The 27,871-nt window shown below is 41.9% G+C and overlaps 1 protein-coding gene across 1 annotated transcript in view; it reads right to left on the bottom strand.

Moving 5' to 3' along the window:
- STPG2 (sperm tail PG-rich repeat containing 2) overlaps positions 1-27,598 on the bottom strand; it is a 571,273-nt gene extending 543,675 nt beyond the window's left edge. Inside the window, exons 1-4 of the mRNA XM_075285753.1 lie at positions 27,493-27,598; positions 25,324-25,433; positions 23,185-23,331; positions 18,662-18,826 (exon numbers count right to left, since the gene is read on the bottom strand). Coding sequence (XP_075141854.1) covers positions 18,662-18,826; positions 23,185-23,331; positions 25,324-25,433; positions 27,493-27,598 — 528 coding nt within the window. The remainder of the gene's footprint in view (positions 1-18,661; positions 18,827-23,184; positions 23,332-25,323; positions 25,434-27,492) is intronic.
- Positions 27,599-27,871: the final 273 nt, after the last annotated feature.

Below are 27,871 nucleotides of genomic sequence, written 5' to 3' on the forward strand. Positions count from 1 at the left end.
ATGAAGGTCACTTAGAGTGTGTATAGACAGAATCTATGTAGCTTATTGTTAATTAGGTTGGAACATGTCATCTTATCTCTTTTGCCATGATATATACATATAGACATAGTCTGGGATGTTAGCTCACACATAAGTATTTTGAATCCTTCTTTGTTTCATGGGAAAGTCCATCCCAGTTTGGAAAGCTATAATGAGATGCAGATTATATCAGGCCTCAGCCAATAGTCATGTGCCAGGCTTATCTTATATCTCTATGACCAATCATGTTATACTAATTAGAATAGCCAAGCCAGCTCTTTGTCTGTAATGTATTTAAACTACCTTTTTCTTACAATAAAATTAGAATTCACTTTGTACACCATCAGCTGTGTGCGTGTGTCTTCTGCAGGCCTGCGATCTAATCTCTAATTAGGACCTCTACAACATACGGAGGGATCCATTGATGTCCCTATCACCTCAAATCCTGTTCCCTGAATGTGAGGGTCTTCAACACGCCTAAAAATTGTTCTCAAATACTAGATCACATGGACATCAAAGAGTTCAACTACTCTTACTCCAAAAAACACACTTCAAAACTGTTCACATGCCCACCCTGTGAGACAGATACTTCACATTTTGGTTTCACAGCGCCAACCCATTGATACGCTCCAAAGAAGGAATCATTGCATTGCTACACATAAGTCTGTAGCATCTAGCATGCTGGAATCTAAAATTTTTGTTTTGTGTTCCTCAAACTCCGCACTGCAAATAGAATTATGACCCTAGCCAACCTCTATCTACCAAATCAGGACCAGGCTCATTCATACGAAAATCCTCTATGACTTTGCAGAGGGGATTATCATAGTAGGTGGGGACTTTAGTTTCATGCTGGATCGAGATTGGATTCCTCGACCCTCTTTGCTTCCCAAACATCCGCTCTCCAGCATAGGTTTTTTTCTATGTTCCTTGTGGTTGTGTGGAGGCTTCAACAATTTCAGGTGAAGGACTTTTCTTATTATTCCTTGGTGAATGACACCTACAGCTGACTAGACTTCTTTATCCTTTCCCACTCGCTTCTGCAATAGGAGCCAGTAAGTGACATTGGAACAATGATCTGGTTAGATCACACCTCTATCTTTGTCTCCCTTGTTCTCCCAGAGACTGTTAGGGGTGAGTGTAGCTGGAGAATGAACTCTAGCTTGCTTCAGGACTTGGGCTGCATGGTGGCGGTGCATCAGGCTATTATGGACTTTTTGGTCCAACACGAGGCAGACTCCACCCCCTCCTCCTTCACTCAATAGGGAACCAGGCTGAAAAAAGACAGGGCTTTTCTAATGGCAAAACTCCTGCAAGAACACCACAATCTAGAGCAGACCCACAAATTGACTGGTGACATGCAGACATTGACCCCTCTCCTGGCCACTAGTTTAGAAATCCACTCCCTCATATGCCAGAACTATGTCAGGTTTCACAAACGAGCTAAACATTTCTTCTACGAATACTCCAACAAACCTGGAAGGATCTCCTTCCATCAACCAAAGCTCTCTAAATCTCCTGTCCCATCCCTTAAAACTCCAGAGGGCAGGGCGCTATACAACCCTACTGACATTGCGGCCACTTTTATAGACTATTACCATTCTTTTTTATAATTTGTGTAAAACTCCAGCATTCAACATCTTAATAAAACTTAACCTTTAATATACTTGAGGCATAAAACAAAAACTGAAAAGTATGAGCAACATCAAAATGCTAACTGACGGGGGTCCATTGAAGATGCCAACGGACAGAGGGAAGGCCTGAGTCCTGATGGTCTGATGGCCCACTTTAGGGAATTTGCAGACCAACTACTAAAGTGTTTAACTCAGTTTCCCATTAGAAATCCCTTTGTGCCACAGTCCTTGATGGCAATGGTTGTTGGTACACCCAAACCAAGCAAGTATCCGGGACACTGTGCAAACTATAAGTTAATTTCCCTGGTCAGCTTGGATATGAAATTGTTAACAAGGCAATTGCTAACCGACTTGCCTCTCTCCTCCCTCACCGTGATACATAATGACTGATTTGGCTTTGTGCTCCGCAGGGAGACAAGAGACAACACTATTAAAACAATGTAAATCCTGGGACAACATTGACAATCTCTGCCAACAAAACTACTTGAGTTTACCTCCTTCACTCCCTCCTTTTATCCTCTCCTTCTTCTCTTGTTTTCGTTCTTCCTGCTCCCCCATCCCTTTTATTGGCAGTTTGAGTAGTAATCGGGACACCTCCTGCCCCCCTTCTTTTTGTTGATTTCACAGCCATCTAACAAACCACTTTATCTGACTTTGTATACACCTAATGCAACATGTATTGGCACTTTGTACTTTATTGGCTTTAACGTGACTGTCTTGCTTAACAGTTATAAAACTAATAAAAATTCAGTTTGTTAAATAAATGACCTCTCAGAGAAGGCTGTAATATGTATGTACATGAAGAGTAGCACAAATTCGGGCCTTTATGTGACTTTATCTTGCATCTTTAGCAGTTTTCTCCTTTGCAGGCTCTATTTCTATTTTCATTACATGACCTGGGGTGCGGACACTAGTTTCTATAAGAATAAGTAGAAGATTGGATAACACTCCAAACTTATTTGAACTTCCTTTTACTGTATTTCAGAAATGTCAGTCTTCAGATCCAATACAACAAACCACTTAGGGTATGTTCACAAGGCCGAATTTGCTTTCACATGTGAACATTCCACATGGCTAGCTGGGACGGGATGCCGATGCAGTGCACTGGCATCCTGTCGTGGCATTCCACTCCAGATTAGGCCTACTCGCGCCGCGGATGAGTCAGCCGAGGAATCTGCGGCAAGATAGGGCAGCTTGCTTCTTTTTTCCGCTACCACCTCTAGGAGAAAAAAGAAGTGAGAGGCTCCCATTGAAATCAATGGGAGGCGTTTTTGGCAGTGGATTTTGAGGCGGATTACGCGTCAAAATCCGCTGCCAAAAAAACTCTGTGTGAACAGACCCTTAGTATACAAATCCAGAGCGTATGCAGGCAGTACAAAAATCCAGCCAATGTATTTATAATTTGCAACATTTCAGGCACAACAGCCTTCTCCAGGTACAATATTCAGAAGACACAAGGAAAAATGTCAGGGTCCTGAAGTGGAGCCAAGGCAGGGCATCTGTAAAGTTTTGGAGCAGCCTGTGCCACCCCCTTATGTTGCAGTGGCTAAAGGAATGTTGTATAGTTTGCTGTAATGAATCCTCAGACTGACATTTGTTGTCCTAGACTGGAAAACTCTATTATAAAAAAAAGTTAACGCAAACTCATATAAATTTGGATTACTGTCCTATCTTCTATTATTCTTTATGGGAGTACAGCCAGTCCCATTTAACATTTGCATCCACCTTGTAGCCTAAAGTGTGCTTACCTGTCCACGATCACTACTAACTACTATGATAACCCCTATAGACAGCACGAGGAGAAAACCATTCTGTTCCATAACTGTCTTTGAAGTAGCAGCAGCACAGTTTAGGACATGCTATAGAAGCATTCAGAAACAGTAATGTGAACCTAGTCAGTACCTGTAAAGCTGTAACTAGAGATGAGCGAACATTGTAAAGAAAGAAAGAAGTAGCAAGAGCACAAATACAGCATCTGCTAATAATGTGTTACTGCTAGAGATGAGCGAACACTGTTCGGATCAGCCGATCCGAACAACACGCTCCCATAGAAATGAATGGAAGCACCTGTGACGCCGGCCGGACGCCGGCAAAGTCAGAGTCACAGGTGCTTCCATTCATTTCTATGGGAGCGTGTTGTTCGATATCCCAACCAGTTTGGTGTCAATGACCTATCCTAAGAATAGGTCACCAATATCAAAAGGTTAAAAAAATCCTTTAACTGTTGCTATGTTTTCTTGACCGTGAAATGAACTAATTTTCATATTATTTATAACGTTTCAAAGCTATAGCGGCTGCAGCAGATGAAACTTGGTATTTGTCCTTAGGAGTGAGAAAAGCTGTTTTCAGTGACTCTTTTCACATGTCTATATGTCCTTATTCCCACGACAGTGCTGTTTTTCATGGACCTAGTGTCCATGAAAAATGGTGGTATTGGTACAGCAAAGCCCATTGAAGGGGCTTATTCACTCAACAGTGATTTAAAAACCCATGAATGTCTGTGGGTCTATTTACATGGCTAGCTTTATGTCTATCTGTATGGACAAAGATAGAGCATGTAATTTTTTTTTATCACAGCCGTAAAAAAAACAGTCTGTCAAAAAAACAGACACGTAAATAGATTCCTAGAAATCCATGTATATAGGGGGACACACGGTGGCTCATTGGTTAGCACTACAGCCTTGCAGCGCTGGGTCCTGGTGTTCAAATCCCCCACCAAGGGCAAAAAAACATCTGCAAGGAGTTTGTATGTTCTCCCTATGTTTGCATGGATTTCCATCCCATATTCCAGGGAAAAAATGTACATTATGAGCTCCATGTGGGGCTCACAATCTACAAAAAAAAAAAAAAGAAAGAAATCCACGGATATTAAAACAGCTGTTTGATAGCAGTTTACAAAAACGTCCGTCACACAGCAGTTATACACAGTCATGGGAATAAAGCCTAAACAATTATGTTGTGAATGGGATAGCCCTCTGTGATGTCCAAGTGACCTAAACAAGCTTTACAGAAAGTGCCACATGCTGCCCAGTCACTATATTCATACCAAATATAAATCATTGCACGTGGCTGCTGTGGTGCCCCCTATGAGGGGGTACGGCCTTGCTTGTTTATATCAGCTATACAGGGCTCCCCTCTCCACAACCTTCATTATACTTACATATATATAGTTACTGTACTGATTCTGTTTGGGTGTCCTTGTTAATATAATGTGTACTTGGCTATTCTATCATTTTAATATATACCTTCTCATCCGTCTTCATAAAAGCTTAAGCCAATGATGATAATGATACTTAGCTGTAATATCCCTGTAATGCCTAAGTCACAATCAATGAACAAAATTTGCAGTAATAGCAGAATATCGGATTCTGAGTCTACACATGTTCATCAACAGAGCACTGCTGCCTCCTGCTGACCAAACCAGACACAACCCATCACAAGTGAGGTCTACACATGGCTAAATATGTGTACACATGCTACAGGTGAGTTTTCCTGTGTTATTATACTGTATATTGTATTTCTTCTGCTTCTAGTTATAATGGCTATTTATGTAAGTGTTATATATGCAGAAAAAAATTTACCAATGCAGATTTATTAAGACTGGCCCTATAAACGTCAGTCTTAATAAAAGCCCCGAATGGCGCAGGTCATGATTTTTATGAAGAAGATAAAGCTGGAAACTGGTGTAGATTTCAGTTATAATGCATGCCAGAAAATTGGTATGATTTATAATAAATATGTCAATGGAAGGCGCCTCCGTAACGTTTCTATCCACCACATTCCAGCCACATTTCCTCAATGTGGTTAGTGAGGTGCAATACAAGGGTGGTGGCGCACATTTGGTGCCGGGCCCTTTCTTGCACCAATATTATCCTGCTACATAAGGAAACTGATACATTTCCCCTATTGTATAAACTTCCATAGGCATAACCTTAGGCTTAGAGATTATTCACATGCTTGGATTTCTTTCCTCTTTCTTTTTTTTTTCTTCAGTCTTTCTTTCGTTTTCAGAATTTTTAAAACATAAATAAACTTTACGAAGTCAGAATAAAATATGTAGAGTGAAACACAAATGTATACTTCTGAGCAGGAAGTACATGATGTGAGTAAAGAAACAGCGTAAAACAAATGGAACAGGGATACAGATCAGAAGGACTTAATATAGGAAGATCTTAACTAGGGAGGGTACAATTATAATATATAGAATATATAATAGAAGCCATTAGGGAGAGATGTAGGTTGAGTGCCAGTGTGGGGAGGGAGGGAGAAGGGGGCTAAGGTAAGGGGGAAGTCATTTCCGGTTAATCCACTCTATATTACGTCATGGATTTACGCCATGGCTTCCAGGTGGTGAGAAATCTAGTCCTGGAGACAAGTTTCCAGCTACAAAGTTCTTCAAACCTATGGAGTTGGTTGACTTTCTCTCCACTGGTGCATGGGGGAAGGCTCTGCCATTTTAATGGGATTAGCAATTTAGCTGCCTGGATGCCTATATTTCTTATCAATGCATTTCTACATATTTCTTACCAAAAATTAGACCAGCAAAGTAGCAGAAAAAAGTAGGAAATATTAAAAAAAAATGTGTATGTCACCATATTTGTGTGTGTATATTGAAGTATGATTGTATACACATGTTATTTATATATTAGCCTATACATTTATAGGGTATGGGGGCACTCGTCCACATTAGGGAGAGTGTTTGCCTTCATAGGCAGTACGGAGACTTACAAGTCATTCCTGCTCCGCTAGGGATTATGGGTAAAAAATATGCAAATCTATTCTCCTGGATGGAATTAGGAGAACAGAGTGCACTCTGTACACCACCCTATGGAGGGCAGCATCCTTAACATCATGAACGACTCAGTTATAAAGTCTTTTAATCATAATGTGGATTTAATTGCTAAATCAGTATTTCTGTCCCAAAAGGAACAGATTCCCAGCTATGGACAGCGCTGTTTCGGCCTATTGGGCCATCCTCAGCATAGCGTAGGGATACTGATTTAGCAGAGTGAGAGACTATAGACCAGGGTATGGGGGCACTCGTCCACATTAGGGAGAGTGTTTGCCTTCAGGAGAATAGATTTGCATTTTTACCCATAATCCCTAGCGGAGCAGGAATGACTTGTAAGTCTCCGTACTGCCTATGAAGGCACTCTCCCTAATGTGGACGAGTGTCCCCATACCCTGGTCTATAGTCTCTCACTCTGCTAAATCAGTATCCCTACACTATGCTGAGGATGGCCCAATAGGCCAAAACAGCGCTGTCCATAGCTGGGAATCTGTTCCTTTTGGGACAGAAATACTGATTTAGCAATTAAAATCCACATTATGATTAAAAGACTTTATAACTGAGTCGTTCATGATGTTAAGGATGCTGCCCTCTATAGGGTGGTGTACAGAGTGCACTCTGTTCTCCTAATTCCATCCAGGAGAATAGATTTGCATATTTTTTACCTATACATTTATATGAATATATAAATGTAATCACTTGAATCAAAAACTTTCTGTCTGGATTGTGCACCCTATGGCACCCCATGATTGTCACCCTGCTGACAGCCTGCAATAAACATGCATTTGCATGGCTAAAGGTCCTATTAATACTACTGTTTTATTTCAACAATAACATTACATTATGGAAGTCCATAAAATAGCACATAACTGGCTCCATTCTGAAATGACGCTATGTCGGGCTATACGTCTGACTGATCAGAAACATCAAACAATACACAATTCTCATCTACATGTTTTGTTCCATTCTATAACAGCAATGAATTAAAACAGCAATGACTTGAGCTATAGATAAACAGCAGATGGTGTCTTTACTACCCCTTTATTTCTGAACTTAATCACATACTATGCCTGATTTAATCCAGGAATAGCTGAGAAATGGGGCAGACATGCAAGTCACGGACTCGTCTAGAAAGAAATATTATTTACAGAAACATAAGGTTCGGCATGGCCAGAGTGACTTTCAGATGCATATGTGTGTTCCAGTGATCTTGAAAATAAAACACTTCTAAGAAGCCAAGCGCAGTAATGAAAACAAATCAAGAGACAGATAAAAAGAAAATCCTAAATAAATAACCATATAAAAGACTGCGACAACATAGAAGTATGGAACTCCACAGAGACAGATTAACAAATAAAAGTGTCAGCACTCAGCCTGCATCTTTACTTTAATGAATATATTTTCTCTTAATTTTTTATGAATGTTGAGTAAAGTTTACCAGAATAAGTTATTGCGCATAGAACATATTCCATGCATATTTCAAATTACCATAATGAGAATGAGCTGCTGTGCCGCTAGCTTTCCTGGTGAAAAATTATTGATAATGCTTCCTGCAGAGCTGGAAATCTACCATAGTGACCAGGAACTAAAGTCTCAGGGGTAGGGAAGCTTCTTCAGACAGCAATAAAATAGTACGTACATTAGGATAAAAATATGCCTATGGAATATCAAGTGACACAATATATTATTCAATATTAATAACTCAAAACTTCAAGGCAATTCAAGTAAATGTAAATGCTAAAGTGCATGTGGTCCTCTGGGTCGCAGAAGAAACCCCTGTCCTCAAGCCCTAATAAGGTATATTGACATCATAGACAGCGCCTCCTCCCTCCCTCCATGGGGCAAAACAGAAAATCAAAAGGAAGGCTATATACATAGCTGCTATGCAAGACAAGAGGGACGACAACTGGCTGGCTGCGGCTGATTTCTGAAAGGGGTTAACTCTATGAAGACAACTCCTAAATTTTCAGCTTCGTAATTTCTTACTCATATGACACTGGTACGCCACAGCAAGGAGCATAATGCAGAAAGAAGGTCTCATGACAATGGCTGTAGGCCTTCCCTTTCCCCTTGTTTGCCAACAAGGCAGGCCTTCTAGTGAGAGCTGTCTTGGATAAGTTTGTAGCACCTAATACCTAAGAGGATATGATGAACTGTGGAGCATTGTAGGATGAACACTCCACTAGTCATTCTGGACCACAATATGAACTTCAGCAGGGTGGATGTCTTGGTAAGACCATTCTGATTATTTTGGCACTGGCATTGGTAGCATTTTTTTGGATTTATTCAAAGTTAAGTTTTAAAAACAGTTTGTGTGTGTGTGTGTGTAAACCATTATTGGGTCAGAATTTTCGCTCTTTGGTGCATATACACCACATTTCCAGAAAGATAGCTTGTTAAGGCAGACCGTAGCTGGAGGCCTAGCAGTCCAGCAAATTTACTATAATTTACATCAAGAACTGGCTCAAACTCGTCTAGGTTCCAGAAAGCTGAGATTCTCATGCCAAGACTAAAATACTAGCTGGAACAGAACTTGAGTTATCATTAGTTAAAAACACAGACGAGAATTTAAACTTCTTGTTGCTTATAAAATCACATTCCCGACTGTGTTTTTAACTATATAAAGATAATATGGCACTCCTAGATGTATGGGTGCTTAGGGATGAAGTCAGTCCAATGACCTGGTCAGTAACGTTTCAGGCTAACTCTCTGCATCCTCTTTTCCTTTCGGCAATCCAATGACCTGATAAAAGTTCAGGAAGAACTGAAACATCACTGACTAAGGTATATGGATTGTTTTGATGTAATAAACATTACTTACAATGAAAAATTCCTTGGAGTGCTGAGGGTCATTATCTTCTGTGTTTTTAACTTCTGGTAGTAATATCTCTAAGGGCTCATCCACATCTGCGCCCGTACTCCGTTCTGCAGGTTTCCGTTTCCTGCACAAAACAGGGGCAGGAGACGGAAACCTGCCGGCATGTTGCAATCCCATTCAATTGAATGGGCTTGAAAAGTCTCCGGCTGTGTGCGCCGGTGAGCGTTTTTTGCCCTCCACGGTGAAACCGTTTTTTTTAAGCCGGACACAGAGTCGGACATGCAGTACTCTGTGTCCGGTTTTAAAAAAACGGTTTCGCCGTAGAGCGCATAAAACGCTCACCAACGGTCACAGCCACACTCAGCATGACAGGTTTCCGTCTCTTGCATGCAGAAGACGGAAACCTGAAAACGGAGTTCAGGCGCTGGTGTGAACCCAGCGTAATTCTTTTATATCTAGTACTTTCTTGTGGTAAGAAGATAAACATTTTTCTAGGTGGTAGAAAACCAGAGATACAGCTATTGGACATGATACTGTATCTCCCTTTGGTAAATGCTTTGGCTCTACATGCTGCATTGAGTACATTTGTGCAGATAGAGTCTCCCCAACAATGTTTAGAGCATTGGTAATGGGAACTTTATAACCTGTTTTCTAATAAAAGAAACTTTGATAGGTTGATAAACTGTAATAGAAATATGCTCTACATACAGTCAAAAGTTTTGAGAATGATACAAATATTAATTTTTACAAAGTCTACTGCTTCAGTTTTCCTAATGGCAATTTGCATATACTCCAGAATGTTATAACGAGTGATTAGCTTAACAGCAATTATTTGCAAAGTCAATATTTGCCTAGAAAATGAACTTTATCCCCCAAAACACATTTCAGCATCATTGCAGCCCTGACTTAAAAGGACCAGCTAACATCGTTTCAGTGATTGCTCCATTAACACAGGTGTGGGTGTTGATGAGGACAGGGCTGGAGATCAATCTGTCATGATTAAGTAAGAATGACACCACTGGACACTTTAAAAGGAGGCTGGTGCTTGGCATCATTGTTTCTCTTCTGTTAACCATGGTTATCTCTAAAGAAACATGTGCAGTCATCATTGCACTGCACAAAAATGGCCTAACAGGGAAGAGTATCGCAGCTAGAAAGATTGCACCTCAGTCAACAATCTATCGCATCATCAAGAACTTCAAGGAGAGAGGTTCCATTGTTGGCAAAAAGGCTCCAGGGCGCCCAAGAAAGACCAGCAAGCGCCAGGACCGTCTCTTAAAAGTGTTTCAGCTGCGGGATCGGGCTACCAGCAGTGCAGAGCTTGCTCAGGAATGGCAGCAGGCAGGTGTGAGTGCATCTGCACGCACTGTGAGGTGGAGACTCTTGGAGCAAGGCCTGATCTCAAGGAGGGCAGCAAAGAAGCCACTTCTCTCCAGAAAAAACATCAGGGACAGACTGATATTCTGCAAAAGGTACAGGGAGTGGACTGCTGAGGACTGGGGTAAAGTCATTTTCTCTGATGAATCCCCTTTTCGATTGTTTGGGACATCTGGAAAACAGCTTATTCGGAGACGACGAGGTGAGCGCTACCCCCAGTCTTGTCTGATGCCAACTGTAAAGCATCCTGAAACCATTCATGTGTGGGGTTGCTTCTCAGCCAAGGGAATCGGCTCTCTCACAGTCTTGCCTAAAAACACAGCCATGAATAAAGAATGGTACCAGAATGTCCTCCAAGATCAAGTTATCCCAACCGTCCAAGAGCAGTTTGGCGATCAACAATGCCTTTTCCAGCATGATGGAGCGCCTTGCCATAAAGCAAAGGTGATAACTAAATGGCTCAGGGAACAAAACATAGAGATTTTGGGTCCATGGCCTGGAAACTCCCCAGATCTTAATCCCATTGAGAACTTGTGGTCAATCATCAAGAGACGGGTGGACAAACAAAAACCTACAAATTCTGACAAAATGCAAGCATTGAATGTGCAAGAATACACTGCTATCAGTCAGGATTTGGTCCAGAAGTTGATTGAGAGCATGCCAGGGAGAATTGCAGAGGTCCTGAAGAAGAAGGGTCAACACTGCAAATATTGACTTGCTGCATTAACTCATTCTAACTGTCAATATAAGCTTTTGTTACTCATAATATGATTGCAATTATATTTCTGTATGTGATAAAAACATCTGACAAACACACATAAAAACCAGAGGCCAGCAGATCATGTGAAAATATAAGATTTGTGTCATTCTCAAAACTTTTGGCCATGACTGTACACAAAAAAAGAGTTACACTTGAATGAATTATACTCTTACTCAGGTGCAGGTGGGATCAATACTAGAGATGAGCGAACAGTGTTCTATCGAACACATGTTCGATCGGATATCAGGGTGTTCGCCATGTTCGAATCGAATCGAACACCACGTGGTAAAGTGCGCCAAAATTCGATTCCCCTCCCACCTTCCCTGGCGCCTTTTTTGCACCAATAACAGCGCAGGGGAGGTGGGACAGGAACTACGACACTGGGGGCATTGAAAAAAATTGGAAAAAGTCATTGGCTGCCGAAATCAGGTGACCTCCATTTTAGACGAATAGTGGATTTCAAATCCGGGTCATATGAGAATGTGAACTTTGTGACTATGAGACAGGGATAGCTGTACAGGCAGGGATAGCTAGGGATAACCTTTATTTAGGGGGGAATGTTATTAAAAATAACTTTTTGGGGCTCTATCGGGTGTGTAATTGTGATTTTTGTGAGATAAACTTTTTCCCATAGGGATGCATTGGCCAGCGCTGATTGGCCGAATTCCGTACTCTGGCCAATCAGTGCTGGCCAATGCATTCTATTAGCTTGATGAAGCAGAGTGTGCACAAGGGTTCAAGCGCACCCTCGGCTCTGATGTAGCAGAGCCGAGGCTGCACAAGGGTTCAAGCGCACCCTCGGCTCTGATGTAGGAGAGCCGAGGGTGCACTTGAACCCTTGTGCACCCTCAGCTCTGCTACATCAGAGCCGAGGGTGCGCTTGAACCCTTGTGCACACTCTGCTTCATCAAGCTAATAGAATGCATTGGCCAGCGCTGATTGGCCAATGTATTCTATTAGCCTGATGAAGTAGAGCTGAATGTGTGTGCTAAGCACACACATTCAGCTCTACTTCATCGGGCTAATAGAATGCATTGGCCAGCGCTGATTGGCCAGAGTACGGAACTCGACCAATCAGCGCTGGCTCTGCTGGAGGAGGCGGAGTCTAAGATCGCTCCACACCAGTCTCCATTCAGGTCCGACCTTAGACTCCGCCTCCTCCGGCAGAGCCAGCGCTGATTGGCCGAAGGCTGGCCAATGCATTCCTATGCGAATGCAGAGACTTAGCAGTGCTGAGTCAGTTTTGCTCAACTACACATCTGATGCACACTCGGCACTGCTACATCAGATGTAGCAATCTGATGTAGCAGAGCCGAGGGTGCACTAGAACCCCTGTGCAAACTCAGTTCACGCTAATAGAATGCATTGGCCAGCGCTGATTGGCCAATGCATTCTATTAGCCCGATGAAGTAGAGCTGAATGTGTGTGCTAAGCACACACATTCAGCACTGCTTCATCACGCCAATACAATGCATTAGCCAGTGCTGATTGGCCAGAGTACGGAATTCGGCCAATCAGCGCTGGCTCTGCTGGAGGAGGCGGAGTCTAAGGTCGGACCTGAATGGAGACTGGTGTGGAGCGATCTTAGACTCCGCCTCCTCCAGCAGAGCCAGCGCTGATTGGTCGAGTTCCGTACTCTGGCCAATCAGCGCTGGCCAATGCATTCTATTAGCCCGATGAAGTAGAGCTGAATGTGTGTGCTTAGCACACACATTCAGCTCTACTTCATCAGGCTAATAGAATACATTGGCCAATCAGCGCTGGCCAATGCATTCTATTAGCTTGATGAAGCAGAGTGTGCACAAGGGTTCAAGCGCACCCTCGGCTCTGATGTAGCAGAGCCGAGGCTGCACAAGGGTTCAAGTGCACCCTCGGCTCTCCTACATCAGAGCCGAGGGTGCGCTTGAACCCTTGTGCAGCCTCGGCTCTGCTACATCAGAGCCGAGGGTGCGCTTGAACCCTTGTGCACACTCTGCTTCATCAAGCTAATAGAATGCATTGGCCAGCACTGATTGGCCAGAGTACGGAATTCGGCCAATCAGCGCTGGCCAATGCATTCTATTAGCCCGATGAAGTAGAGCTGAATGTGTGTGCTAAGCACACACATTCAGCACTGCTTCATCACGCCAATACAATGCATTAGCCAGTGCTGATTGGCCAGAGTACGGAATTCGGCCAATCAGCGCTGGCTCTGCTGGAGGAGGCGGAGTCTAAGATCGCTCCACACCAGTCTCCATTCAGGTCCGACCTTAGACTCCGCCTCCTCCAGCAGAGCCAGCGCTGATTGGCCGAATTCCGTACTCTGGCCAATCAGCACTGGCTAATGCATTGTATTGGCTTGATGAAGCAGTGCTGAATGTGTGTGCTTAGCACACACATTCAGCTCTACTTCATCGGGCTAATAGAATGCATTGGCCAGCGCTGATTGGCCAAATTCCGTACTCTGGCCAATCAGCACTGGCTAATGCATTGTATTGGCTTGATGAAGCAGTGCTGAATGTGTGTGCTTAGCACACACATTCAGCTCTACTTCATCGGGCTAATAGAATGCATTGGCCAATCAGCGCTGGCCAATGCATTCTATTAGCGTGAACTGAGTTTGCACAGGGGTTCTAGTGCACCCTCGGCTCTGCTACATCAGATTGCTACATCTGATGTAGCAGTGCCGAGTGTGCATCAGATGTGTAGTTGAGCAAAACTGACTCAGCACTGCTAAGTCTGCATTCGCATAGGAATGCATTGGCCAGCCTTCGGCCAATCAGCGCTGGCTCTGCCGGAGGAGGCGGAGTCTAAGGTCGGACCTGAATGGAGACTGGTGTGGAGCGATCTTAGACTCCGCCTCCTCCAGCAGAGCCAGCGCTGATTGGCCGAATTCCGTACTCTGGCCAATCAGCACTGGCTAATGCATTGTATTGGCTTGATGAAGCAGTGCTGAATGTGTGTGCTTAGCACACACATTCAGCTCTACTTCATCGGGCTAATAGAATGCATTGGCCAATCAGCGCTGGCCAATGCATTCTATTAGCGTGAACTGAGTTTGCACAGGGGTTCTAGTGCACCCTCGGCTCTGCTACATCAGATTGCTACATCTGATGTAGCAGTGCCGAGTGTGCATCAGATGTGTAGTTGAGCAAAACTGACTCAGCACTGCTAAGTCTGCATTCGCATAGGAATGCATTGGCCAGCCTTCGGCCAATCAGCGCTGGCTCTGCCGGAGGAGGCGGAGTCTAAGGTCGGACCTGAATGGAGACTGGTGTGGAGCTATCTTAGACTCCGCCTCCTCCAGCAGAGCCAGCGCTGATTGGTCGAGTTCCGTACTCTGGCCAATCAGCACTGGCCAATGCATTTCTATGGGGAAAAGTTAGCTTGCGAAAATCGCAAACTGACAGGGATTTCCATGAAATAAAGTGACTTTTATGCCCCCAGACATGCTTCCCCTGCTGTCCCAGTGTCATTCCAGGGTGTTGGTATCATTTCCTGGGGTGTCATAGTGGACTTGGTGACCCTCCAGACACGAATTTGGGTTTCCCCCTTAACGAGTTTATGTTCCCCATAGACTATAATGGGGTTCGAAACCCATTCGAACACTCGAACAGTGAGCGGCTGTTCGAATCGAATTTCGAACCTCGAACATTTTAGTGTTCGCTCATCTCTATTAACAGTTATGACATCTAGGTCGGGTCTCCAGCAAATGATTATATGAGTCAATGCTATAGCAATAGCTTCCATGTCTATGTGAGAGGCCCCAAAATGATTAACCCTTTGACAAATTCTTTGACCTGTAACCTCATTAGTTGGGTAAAAGAGGTTAATCCAATTTAATATTACCACAATCAGAAAGTCTACTTTTCAGCATCTTAAGTAGCCCAGTAATGCTCTAATGTTGCGTGATGCTAAGTCAACATACACTGAAAATAATTAAAGGGTACCTGAGTTGTAATGAAAAGTAGAAATATCCGCAGGGTCTTGATAGGCAGCCTGTTCTATGACTTCATAAACCTTCATACATAGTTTCCTATTAGTTTTTCAGATTAGACGTTCTGTCTCAGGCATGTACAATAAGGAGCAGTCTGCTCCTTTCCATATCCATTGCGGATATTGTTCTGCCAAGGACCACCCCTTCACTCACTGAGATAAGCAGGACAGAGTGGGATGAACTTTCTTAGTAGCAAATGATTGGACAGATAATTAGCTAGAAGGGAGACACCTAGAGCCAGGAACTGTGGGCTAAGGCAGAATATAGCGGGCTGCAGAAAAAAAAACACTGTGAGAAAAATTGTGGCATCAATGGATCACGATTTTTCCCCGCAACCACCTCTTTTTTTTTCCACAGGGCTTTTCAAAGAAGGTCCGCAGAGGTTTCATCTGCAGACTATGTGCTTGCATTATATTTATATGAGAGCCACCAATGTTTCCATACGTGTAATTGACATGCTGTGATTTCCAGAACTGCACAGGTTTTGGAAATCGCAGCGTATATTTTTTTCTCAATGTGTGGATTGTTTCGCAATGTGTGGCTGTGGGGCTTTGACTTTAGATAGATTTCTCAGATAGAAGGCAGCCATATTTTTAATTAAACTGCGTTGCATTTAGGTCTAGAATCACATGCTCTATGAAATGATATAGAGCTCTCTGAAAAGCTTGTGACCATTTAAAGAAATAACAGGTTTAAACAGAATTAAATTATACATAGTGTCATTGCCATTGCTCTGTATAATGCAAAACATTTTGTAAAAGAATTGTATAAGGCTGTTTTTACAATTGCTATGTGCATTCTATTTACTATGGAAATCACATTTCATTGCTGAGTCTACTATATAATTTCATGGTTTCCAATGACACCCAACACATCACCGAGGTACAGCGGGGTCCACTATTTTGATAGGAAAAATATTCTTTCAGTCATTTCTCATATGATGAAATTTCCAATTGAAATGTGACTTAGTAGTATTTTTTTTTTATTTTGTGTTTTTATGTTTTCCAGTATCTATAAATAATTGTAGTGGTGTGTGACAAGCTACTTTTTCATGTTAGAGTTGTGGACATGGATTGTAGTGCTGTCAATTATATGAAAGCAGTCTTGACTCAGGCTCAAGCAGAAACAATAAATGAAAATCTAAAGCCAATTTCCATTCAATGTAGACAATGTTGCAGTTAACCTCAATATGCAACATGCAGAGATCCAGAAAACTTAGATTCCCATACGTCTTCAATAGTTGTCAGCTCACTGTTCATTCGACAAACAGCTAATCCCATCCCCTATAAACATACATGCTCTGTTTAGATAAAATTGTTGGGGTAGTCTGACTTTCTGAAAAATTTACCATAAATGTTATCTATGAGATGGCTGAGATGTGGAATAATCCTAAAATCAAAATGATATTTTTAGAACTGATTGTTGGGAGAAATGTTGGCCGACTAATTTCGAATGTAAGTGGCCAGCCTAAGGGTCCCTTCACACGGCATAAGCGCTCTAATCTATCTCTAATCAATACGGATAAAGGAAACACCAGCCGTGATAAATCTCCCTTGGTATTTTGCCTGACAATTGTTCATTTAGAACTGATGTATTAAAATCATTGCAGATAAACTACATGAGTTCAATACATTTTAGCCTAAATGCATTATAAGAAGATTAGGTCAGGAAACTATCATCATCATTACGTTCGGAAGTGTTTTCTGTCTTAACTAGAGAGCATTATACAGTGACTAATGTGCAGGTTTATTCCCAAAATAAGAATCTCCTTTGATCTGGAATCATTATCATACAGCATTTTAGAAACAATATGCATGTTTAGACAGTACAGAAAATAGTAACGCCTTATTCAGACTGAGTTCATCTGCCGTGTTCTGGTGCCTGTGATCTGTGAAAAATAGTGCATGTACTATATTTCCACGGAATAGACTAAGGCTGGTCTTATACCACAGTAAGTTTAGTCCGCAAATGGTCCGCAATTGTATTCAGTGCGGCCTCTTACACCACCAGATATTTATCCGTGGTGTGTCGTGCCATGACTGGGGTCCGCACTGAATACTGCAGGTCCACAAACTGACGGACATCACAGCATGGCACAGACTAAGAGATATGCCTTCAGATATTGTGTTATACCAGCCTGATGAAGGAACCGAGTAGTTCCGAAAGCTCGCAATATGTCATCATATTTTTGTTAGCCATTAAAAAGGTATCAAACTACTGAGGACTCTCAATCTTTACATCTCCTATGTACACAGCACAGTTCAGTCCAGGAAACACAACCACCACACATAACGTTTTCCACGGACAGGACTCGGTCATGTAAAAGAGGCCTAACTTAGGCTTTTAAGGTGATACAAACTAAGTAAATCTAAAGCATGGTAGCATATAAAATTTTCAAAAAGAAATAATCTTGTATAAACAAAAACAACAGTTACATAGACCCCATCTTGTGTACTGCCATATGGTGGTTCTTTATGCTTCTAGAAGAGATTACCTTTGTAATATTACATGTGATGGAACATACCATCATATGTGAAAATAGTAGGCTCAGAGAGGTATAGTTTGATCCTTTAAATTCCAATGAGTGCTGTTTTATGAATTCATACAACAGAGATCCATAGTATTGTACTATATATGAAGTATACTTGGAAAATGTCTGGGAGGCTCCAAAATTGTTTTTGGAAGAGCAGGCAATTCCTGGATCCAGTGGACTAGCAGTCATTTTATATGTGACCTGGGAAATTTATGTGCTGACCACATCTGAAAAAGGTCATGGTCATAATATTTCAAGCTGACTTCACAAAAAGGGGACATGCTAATGTCTGAAAGGGACATGGTCACGCTGCATTGCACACGCCATTCTCCCACACTTACAAACTCAAATTTTTGTAAGTATACCAAGAGGAACTTCAGTATTGATGACTAGTCATTAGCAAAGGTCAATAATATCAACTGAATGGGAGAGCTGCAGTACCATTCATGGGCACCATACAATGTATGCAGAAGTGCCTGTTCCTGAGCGCTAGATTCTCTTCAATATGGAGTCAGACCCCACCAATCTAAGATTAGAGTCCTAAATACACTTTAAGCTAAGGTCCCAAGTAGCGAGCTGCAGCGAAAAAGAGCTTTGGGAAGTCTACTTCTACAGTATCATACCTATACGGAAACCACAAGCATCTCCATAAGTATAAAATGGACATGCTACAATTTACAAAAATTGATCTTTGGAAGAAAAAAGATACTCATAGTTTTTACTTCCTTCCTTGAATTTTACAGGACAGGTCTTACTTACATTTGTAGGATGGTAGAAAGCAGGCCCCAGTGTATTGTCAGTGATAGGTGGGCTCTGTCTGACCAGAGAACCATCTGCCGTTTCTTCATAGCCAAAAGCTTGCCCTGGTATTGGAATGGATGGGGCACCAGCATTTTGTTGCTTTTTTAGATGGCTTTTTGCTTTCTGTGAGGGACAAAATTGTTTAGTTTTAATTACGGTAACACCTCATATACTGGAAAAGATTTAATAATGTTATCTAAGGCTAAGGCCCAACGTTGCAGAAACACAGTGTATTTTGTTGAAGATTTTGCTGCGTTCAGAAGTGGATTTAACAGAATTGAAATATCTATATACTTTCTTTATATTTTCCATTCCTTTTCAAGCCACTATTAACAGCAACCACAGCAAAAAATGCTGCGTTTCTGCAACATGGGGCCTTAGCCTAAAAGTTTTACAGTGCAAACTTAGAATCAATAGCCTTAAACTGCACCAGATTTATCAAAGTGTTTAATGCTGTTGGATAAATCGCATTATTAGACTGTCTAATCTAAATTTCTTCTTACATCATAAATGTGATGAAAGTTATGTTATACAGTTTTTTTGCCACAAATTAAGGTACATTTGGCTTTACAAATCTACCCCACAGGGTTTTCTTTACCATTAAAGACCTCAATCCTATAGTCAGTGTGTAAGAATAGACTTTCTAGTCATCTTAAGATATTTCAATAATTGTGTGCCCCATAAACCTGTTTGACTGACAGCTATTTCTCTCAACTTTCCCATACACATGCGCTTGGCTGTATACATGTGTTTTCCATGGGAGGAGGAGATCAAACTGCTTTCAGACACCTCAAGCAGCTTATCCTTGGAACAACTGGGATCGGGCATTGAAATTCAGGATACTGACTGACTGTATAATGTTGGTACTTGTTATCCTTGTTCTTGTTCTTTTAATGTAAAAAAAATGATTTCTTCTCAATAAAAACTAAATTTCTAAAAAAAAATGAAATTCAACATGCTCAATTCATCCATTCAATGACATCACCTGGTGAAGGTCCCTGTACATAAATTTCCTGTACATAAAATAGCTAGCAGGCAAACGGAAATGTGCAGGTTTAGAGGACTTCTTGCTTATGAATATGGGGACCTTTAAATGGTCATCCTTCTAACTGCGGAGAGGATGACACAAGCAAACCCAGCCAAAAAAACAATGACATTTAGGCTAAAGCATACACCATTATCCACACCTGGTTTGGCTTAAAGAGGACCTTTCACCATTTTGCCCACAGGCAGTCCTATATACTGCTGGAAAGCTGACAGTGCGCTGAGTTCAGCGCACTGTCGGCTTTCCCGATGTGGGTCCAGTGTGAAGAGCTTACGGTCCGGTACCGTAGCTCTTCTATGGTCAGAAGGGCGTTTCTGACACTCAGTTAGAGACGTCCTTCTTCACAGCACAGCCAATCGCGCTGTGCTGTGAGAGCCAGGAGGAACTCCTCCCTCCATCTGCTCGCAGTACTCGTCCATAGACGAGCATTATCAGGGAGGGAGGGGGGAGTTCCTCCCGGCTCTCACAGCACAACGCGATTGGCTGTGCTGTGAAGAAGCACGTCTCTGACTGAGTGTCAGAAACGCCCTTCTGACCATAGAAGAGCTACGGTACCGGGACCATAAGCTCTTCACACTGGGCCCAGATCGGGAAAGCCGACAGTGCGCTGAATTCAACGCACTGTCAGCTTTCCGGCAGTATATAGAACTGCCTATGGGCAAAATGGTGAAAGGTCCTCTTTAACAAACTGCAAGCAAAAACCTTAGGCTATTATCCCATGTTGTGGAAATGCAGCTTTTTTTGTTGCAGATTTTGTTGCTTTTTTTTTTAGTCAAAGTCAAGAATTGCTACAAAAAGAATGGGAAATATATACTTCTATCTTCTGCTCAAACCACTCCTGGCTTTGGCTCAAAAAATCTAAATAAGCTGCATCAAAATAAGCTGCGTTTCCACAATGTGGGGCTTCAGCCTTAGGCTCCATTTTCACGGAGTAACACGCTGCTCATTTAGACACTGTCAAGGTCTGGGGTTGCTAGGTGGGGTGGCATAGACACACAAGGCCAGTTTCTTTAGTCCAAAACAAAGGTAGAGTTTAATTTTCACTCAAAAATATAGTGCAGCAACAAAAGGAAACAATACAAAAATAAATACATGCCCAGCTAGGCTCTAACTAAACATAGAATAGGTTACCTCACCTCATTCAGGACACAGCTCCAAAAATATGACCTCTCTGTCAGCTCTCCAGCCAAGCTCTGCCCAAAGTCTGCTGCTGGAGCTGGCTTCTTAAGCCTCCTTGACAAGCAGACTCTCTGCAGCTGAGTTGCTGCCGGAACATCCCCAAAGTGTGGACTGGAGGGGGGTCGAATGACAGGTCCCACTACCAACCTACCTGCCATTCCTAAAAATCCAGCCGAATACTGAGCATTTACCAAAATGCTCAGCTGACAAAAGTTGTCTGCTGAGAACAAACATTCCTTCTGGAGTTTTCTCATATCACCCACCTTAGTAGTCTGGGTGAGATGTACACCTCCTCCATTACCTGACCAGCCATCGGCTTACAACACATATACATGTGTCAGAGCGCGGCGCTTCAAAAGAGATCCCATTGATTTCAATGGGTGTCGGCTTACGCGCGTAACACATTGAAATCAATGGGAGGCTTTGTAACTCAAATTGATTTCAATGTGTTACGCGCGTAAGCCAGCACCCATTGAAATCAATTGGATCTTTTTTGAAGCGCCGCGCTCTGACACGTGTATACGTGTCTAAATGAGTGGCGTGTTACTCCTTGAGAACAGAAACTTAGGCTAAGGCCCCACAGGATGTCCCGCAGCAATAAAGCACTGCAGGAAAAACCGTGGCGGAAAGGCAACGCGGTTCTTCCCGTAGCGCTTTAAACAGAAAGTTCATGGAGCTTACCTCCATGGAGTTTCTGTTACAATTATACCTATGGGGAAACCACCAGCGTTTCTGTAGATATAATTGGCATGATGTGATTTCCAAAACCGCGCCACTTTTGGAAACTGCGGCGTGTCTTCACAGCAGTTTTTACCGCAAAGTGGGTATGGGATTCACTAGAATCCCATCCACTTTGCCTGTACTTTAAAACCCCACAATTTTTCCCCGGCGTGGGGCCCCGGCCTTAATGTGTAAATGCGCTCTTAATTGCTTCGGTTCTCTTAATATAGTTTAGTTTACAGATTAACATGTGACAAATAATAAGTTGATTAATGTTATCCAAAATGAAATAACTGATTGATGTTAGCCAGCATTAAATTACACACATTCTTGCCAAGAATGTACAATATTATAATTAGTCAACAAGAATCCAATAATTGCAACCAGCATTTACATTATTAATAGAGGAGCTCAGATACGCCCAGGCGTCTCTTTCTACAGAATGATTTAATGCGAGAGTATTGTAGCGCAGCAAGTTGACTTCTTATGCTGTCTATAACTTTCCATAGCTAATGTGTATAAAGATAATGAAATGTTGCAGTAATGCATTCTTATTTTTTCTTTATTGCAAGCATGCAGAAAAGTAAATAGAACTGTTCTGCCTGCCAACGGAGTGTTTTTCTAATAATGTAAAATGGTATATTCTAAAAATGATGTATGCAATTCCCATACAAGTCAGAAGTGCCAAAAGAATAAACTTAACCTTTTAAAGAAATAGTCTAGTTTGGAGTTAGGAGTTCTGCTGGGTCAGACGCGCCAGACTGGGGCTATATTCACTTCTATAGGACTGACAGAGACTGCAGTCCCACAAGCCCCACATCAGTGATTGGAGCACTTAATGGGAAAAATGCTGAACTTTCAGTCCACAGTTCTCATTGAGCAGTTTATGAAGAGTGATCTCCAATGCAGAGGTAGTAATAAACTCTCCCTGCCTCCTCTCTGGGATATCCGTCCTTTAATAGCAGCCAGCTCCCTACTCTTGTATAATTTTGTGCATCAGTTTAACTCTGCAGGATGTGCAGGGACTAACAGATGCTAAAGGCGTTATATGAAAGGTTCCTTAGAGTCTATTCACTTTATGCTAGATTCACAGTAGTATTTGGGTTTCTGTCTTTCAGTTCCGCTTGGGGACCTGAAAAACAGAAACCCTATCCACTTATAAAACGGTTATACGCAGTTTCCACCAAAATCGGCAGAGAAAGAGTCCTTTTTGTAGAACTTTTCTCTCTGCCTATTTTAAACGGAATGGGTGATGGAGTCTTGTACTGAGGCTCAAATGCTAGTGTAAACCTAGCGTTAGTGGTATGGCTTCTATTGAAACTGGTGCCATGACAGCTGTAAGGGATCGATTTTCAAATGCATTCCAACAGATCCTGACATATATCATTGGCTTATAATGGGGTTGATCACAGTTCTCGATGGAGTAATGCAATTTTTGCCCAAAGAATATTGGTATCCTGATTGGGATAGAATAACACTTTTTTTTATAGAATTATTCTCATCTCGTCACCCAATAGTAATAAGAAAAATTATGTACTTTTTGAGGTTTTGGGGAGGCCCTTGGTGCTCCATCTATATCCATTCCAAGTTGCAGGTCATATGCACCAGGTCCAGGTACTGATGAAACAAATTCTTGAAAACGCTTTTCTTTATTCTGGATAGTTTGTCCTCCTTTCACCTTTTCCTAAAAAATATTACCCAAGATTGTTCTAGTGTAACACAGGAATAACAAAACACCATACGCCAGCTGGAACATCTGCACAGAAGCATCCAAATGAAACAGGATAGTTAATAGCAAGCTGCAACCAAGCTTGTAATTGTTAAAATAAATATGCTATTCAGTATAATATATTCAGTATAATGCTACAGAGCACTTCTAGAGAACTTGCTAGCAGCCTAATTGTCTCATTTGTAAATGTGACGAGGTTGCACAACACTATAAATGTAAATATTTTTCCTTCTTAAAAAGTGGATGTAATAAAATTGTATAATTGGGCTATATATACTAGCGCAAAAAAACGAAATGTTGCATTAGCCTGGAGAATGTGCTCATTCGTACCGGCAAATGGTAGAAATCACAAGTTACAATTTTACTCCTGCAATCTAAACAAATGTTAAATTATTTTCATACTTTTCACAAATTATGTATATGCTGTATATGGCCAGTATATTAAACCATAATGTTGCACCCTGACCTACCCCTAACCCCACATTCACATGACCATATTTTACCCATGAAACTCGATCTGTATGTGCCTGATTTACCAGTATGCCAGGAGAGGGACCCCTAGTACTATAACCTGTTTCTCCAAAAATAAGCCCTACTCCAAAATTAAGCCGTAGTTACAGTCAGCACTCAGAGCCTCCAGCGCTAGATTATGTTACGTGACATCACGGAGACAGAGAATAGTCATACCGTAGCTCCCAACTGTTTTGGACGAGTGCCCCGCTATCTCCTGCCACGGCAGAGCAAAATCCGCTGACCCACTCCCGAGTTCCCCTCCAGAATCTAGCCTCCTGCCTCCCAAGTCGAAAAACCAGGAAAAACTGTTTGGGGATGGCTTGCTGGCAGTCAGTTTAAAAACCCATTCATTTCAGTGGGGTTTTAAAGCAAACCGCCGCTGTCTGTATGCAGCCTCTCCACCGTGAAACTGTTTTTTTTTGCAGGGACACAAAGTCAGACATGCAGCACTATGTGGTTTCATGGCGGAGAGGCTGCATACAGACACTGGCGGTTTGCTTTTAAAACCCATTGAAATGAATGGGTTTTTAGGCTCTGTTCCCACGGAGTAACGCACCGATCATTTAGACACGTATACACGTGTCAGAAAGTGGTGCTTCAAAACAGATCCCATAGACCTCAATGTGTGCCGGCATACGCACGCTACACATTGAAATCAATGGGAGGCTTTGTAACCCATTGATTTCAATGTATAGCGCGCGTGTCAGCCGGCACCCATTGAAATCAATGGGATCTGTTTTGAAGCACTGCGTTCTGACACGTGTATACATGTCTAAATGATCGGCGCGTTACTCCGTGAGAACGAAGCCTTAAACTGACTGCCGGCAAGCCGTCCCCAAGCAGATTCTCCTGGCTTTTCAGCAGAATCATGAAGGGTGGACAGCGGCACAAGTGTGAATGAGGTTTTCTGGTATACAAGGCATAAAAAGTTGCAATTTTTTGCACAAATAGGATTTTGTGCAAAATAATTGTGACTGTAATTTCATCAATAAATGCCCACCCAATACTCTTGAAACCACATGTAATATACTATTGTAATATTTATTGCTTTATGGATACACTATATAATAGGAACAGATTTTTCAACCTGACATACAGAAATGCTAAAAAAAAAAAAGCTATCTACCAAAATACATTACCAGAATATACTGGTTTTATAACAGGAGAAACAAGCTACAATACTACTGTATACTAAAATATAATATCTTAGTGGATTTCAGCCTCAACTAGTAAACTGACTGTGTAGAATATGGCAATCTGTATAATAGCCAGAATGAAATTAGGAGGGCAGATGGTTTACAAGAGGCTCACAAGGTCTCAGAGGGTTTTAACAGGAAGAAGGCGTGTGACACTGACTTGTGTGTTCATTGCATTCAAGTTTCTCATTTATCATTGTTCTCATTTGAATATTGTTTACTTCAATCTTAATTTCACCTTCAAAATAAAAATTTCATAGTGTCCTGGTCCCGGGGCAGCAGAAACTGTCTGCGGGGCATTAAAAGCGAAATCTCGACTTGCTGTTGATAAGAAGGGGGCATATCCTGCTAAAGAAAGCATAGAAAGGTAAAATGTAAAATGATATATCATAATGATAATGTCAAGTGACTAAAACAGTAAAAATAATAGAAAGATAATAGAACATAATGTTATAAATTTAAAAATAATATAACAAAATAGTCTATTAAGCATATTTATTCATTTTAATCACATACAGCTCACATATTTCAGTAATACATATCAATATATGGTGAGCAATGCACACTTAAACAGAATCTACATCACTAAAGCAGAAACCCTATGTCCTAATAGGTATAATAGGGGGCAGAAACTCCGCAGATGAAAACACTTCTTGTCAGATGTCAGGTCTTTAAAGATGGTGAACGCTCTGCTCTGTATTCTAAAGTCGAGATTCCTAATCAGGTTTTATCCCCAGATGTGCCCAGATACCACAATTTAAAAGTGAGAACATGTCCTTAAAGGGATTCTACCACTGAAACTGTTTTTTGTGCTTAAGACGTCGGAATAGCCTTTAGAAAGGCTATTCGTCTCTTACCTTTAGATGTGGTCTCCGGCCCGCCGTTCCGTAGAAATACCAGTTTTTACCAGTATGCAAATGAGTTCTCTCGCAGCAGTGGGGGTGAGCCTCAGCGCTCAAACAGCGATGGGGGCATCCCCACTGCTGCCAAAGAGCTCTCTCCAGCGACACCTCCATCTTCAGCTGCAACCGCCTCTTCTCTCTTCTGTCTCAGTCCAACCTCCGACGCCTGTGCAGTACGCTCCTGTATTGAACTACAGTACAAGAGCAAGAGCAGGCTCCCAAAAATGGCCGCTGGCCATTTTATTTTTTATCCCCCCTGGGTCTCCGATTATTATAATCTGGGGTCTGAAAAGACCCCAGAGTATAATAATTGTTTATGGATGTCCACAATGGCGCATAATACTGTGTACAGGGGCCACTAAGGGGAATAATTCTGTGTGCAGTGGCCACTATGGGGCATAATACTGTGTGCAGGGGCCACTATGGGGAATAATACTGTGTGCAGGGGCCACTATGGGGCATTATAGTGCGCACAGAAATGCGGGAGGGGGGTTACTGGTCAGTTGGTCAAGATCTTTGGCGTCGGTTGGGGGGGGCACATGTCAAAAGTTCTCCACGGGGCCCCGCCATTCCTAGTTACGCCACTGTCCACTTCTCCATTTATTGGTGCAGGACGGGTCCCATGATCACAAAAGCTGTCCAGTTTCTATGACAGCTGGGAACCTTACAAAGGCTCACAGACCAGTCATAATAATATATCTATTGAAGCTGGTCTATGACCCGCCTCAATAGCTATATAGCAAATCTCCCATAGACTGCAATACAGTTTAACATAATAAAAAAAAAAGTTTTTAAAAATATCAAAAAAGAAATTTAAATAAATCATTCCGCTTTCCCTAGATTTGAAATTAAAACAAACCAAAACAACTTATACATCCCCATCTCCAAAAACACTTAGTTTACAAACATATAAAAATATATATTTGCTTCCCATTAAAAAAAAAAAAAGTTGATTAAAAAAGTGATCAAAACATCATACATTCCCCAGACCGTAATAGGGTGCACTGGGTGTCTGCTGTTTTCAAACTGAAAGTAGCAGAGAAAAATCCTCCTTGCATGACATCTTTCTCCGCCGATTTTGACTCTTTCTGCGACGGAATCTAAAATGTGATCCTTGCCTTAGCTAGTCTCCGGTGGCCAGTATAGAAGGATTTCTCATTAGTAAATTGCATGTAGGCCTTATTATCCCATTACACTTTCTAGACAAAACCACTACTTTATTAGGTATTTCACGGTTGCGCTGTGGTTGATGCTGATATAAATATTACAGAGTGCTTGGTCAAAGTTTCGGTTGAATAATACACTGATGCAGCTATTCATAGTATACAGGTTTACGCCAAATAAGTGTTATGCAGTAGTCCCATTTGAGCTGGTTTTACTCAGACCCTGACCCAATTACCCTCATGGCCCGACTGAATAGAACCATAAAGTGATGCTTCAGTCATAACATGTATCCACCTGATCCCCAAACATCTCCTGTAGAGCTTTATTATGCTACAACTAACCTGGTTTGTGTATTTTATCAGAAATCAGATCATAGGATCCTGGGCCCACATTATCCTGAGTGCTGCCAAGAGTGACGACAAGTGATCGAGGAGCACGATCGTACATTTCACCTTTAATTAATGAACACCTAAGGGTTAATACAACAATATGGGTTAAAATCATATTATAAACTGTGACACAATATAGATTCCAGAAATACAATAATATTAAGAAAACAGGTAGAGACAATTTTACAGATTAAGGGTGCATTCACACGGTGTAACGTGCCGCGAGATTTGGCACGTGTACGCCGCGTGACCCTTTGCGTGCCGTACACGCTCCCATTCATTTCAATGGGAGCGGGGATCGTATGCGCCGCGCTAGTTTGCGGCCGTGAAT

Source organism: Leptodactylus fuscus, chromosome 1 (assembly GCF_031893055.1).
Source record: "Leptodactylus fuscus isolate aLepFus1 chromosome 1, aLepFus1.hap2, whole genome shotgun sequence".
NCBI lineage: Eukaryota > Metazoa > Chordata > Amphibia > Anura > Leptodactylidae > Leptodactylus > Leptodactylus fuscus.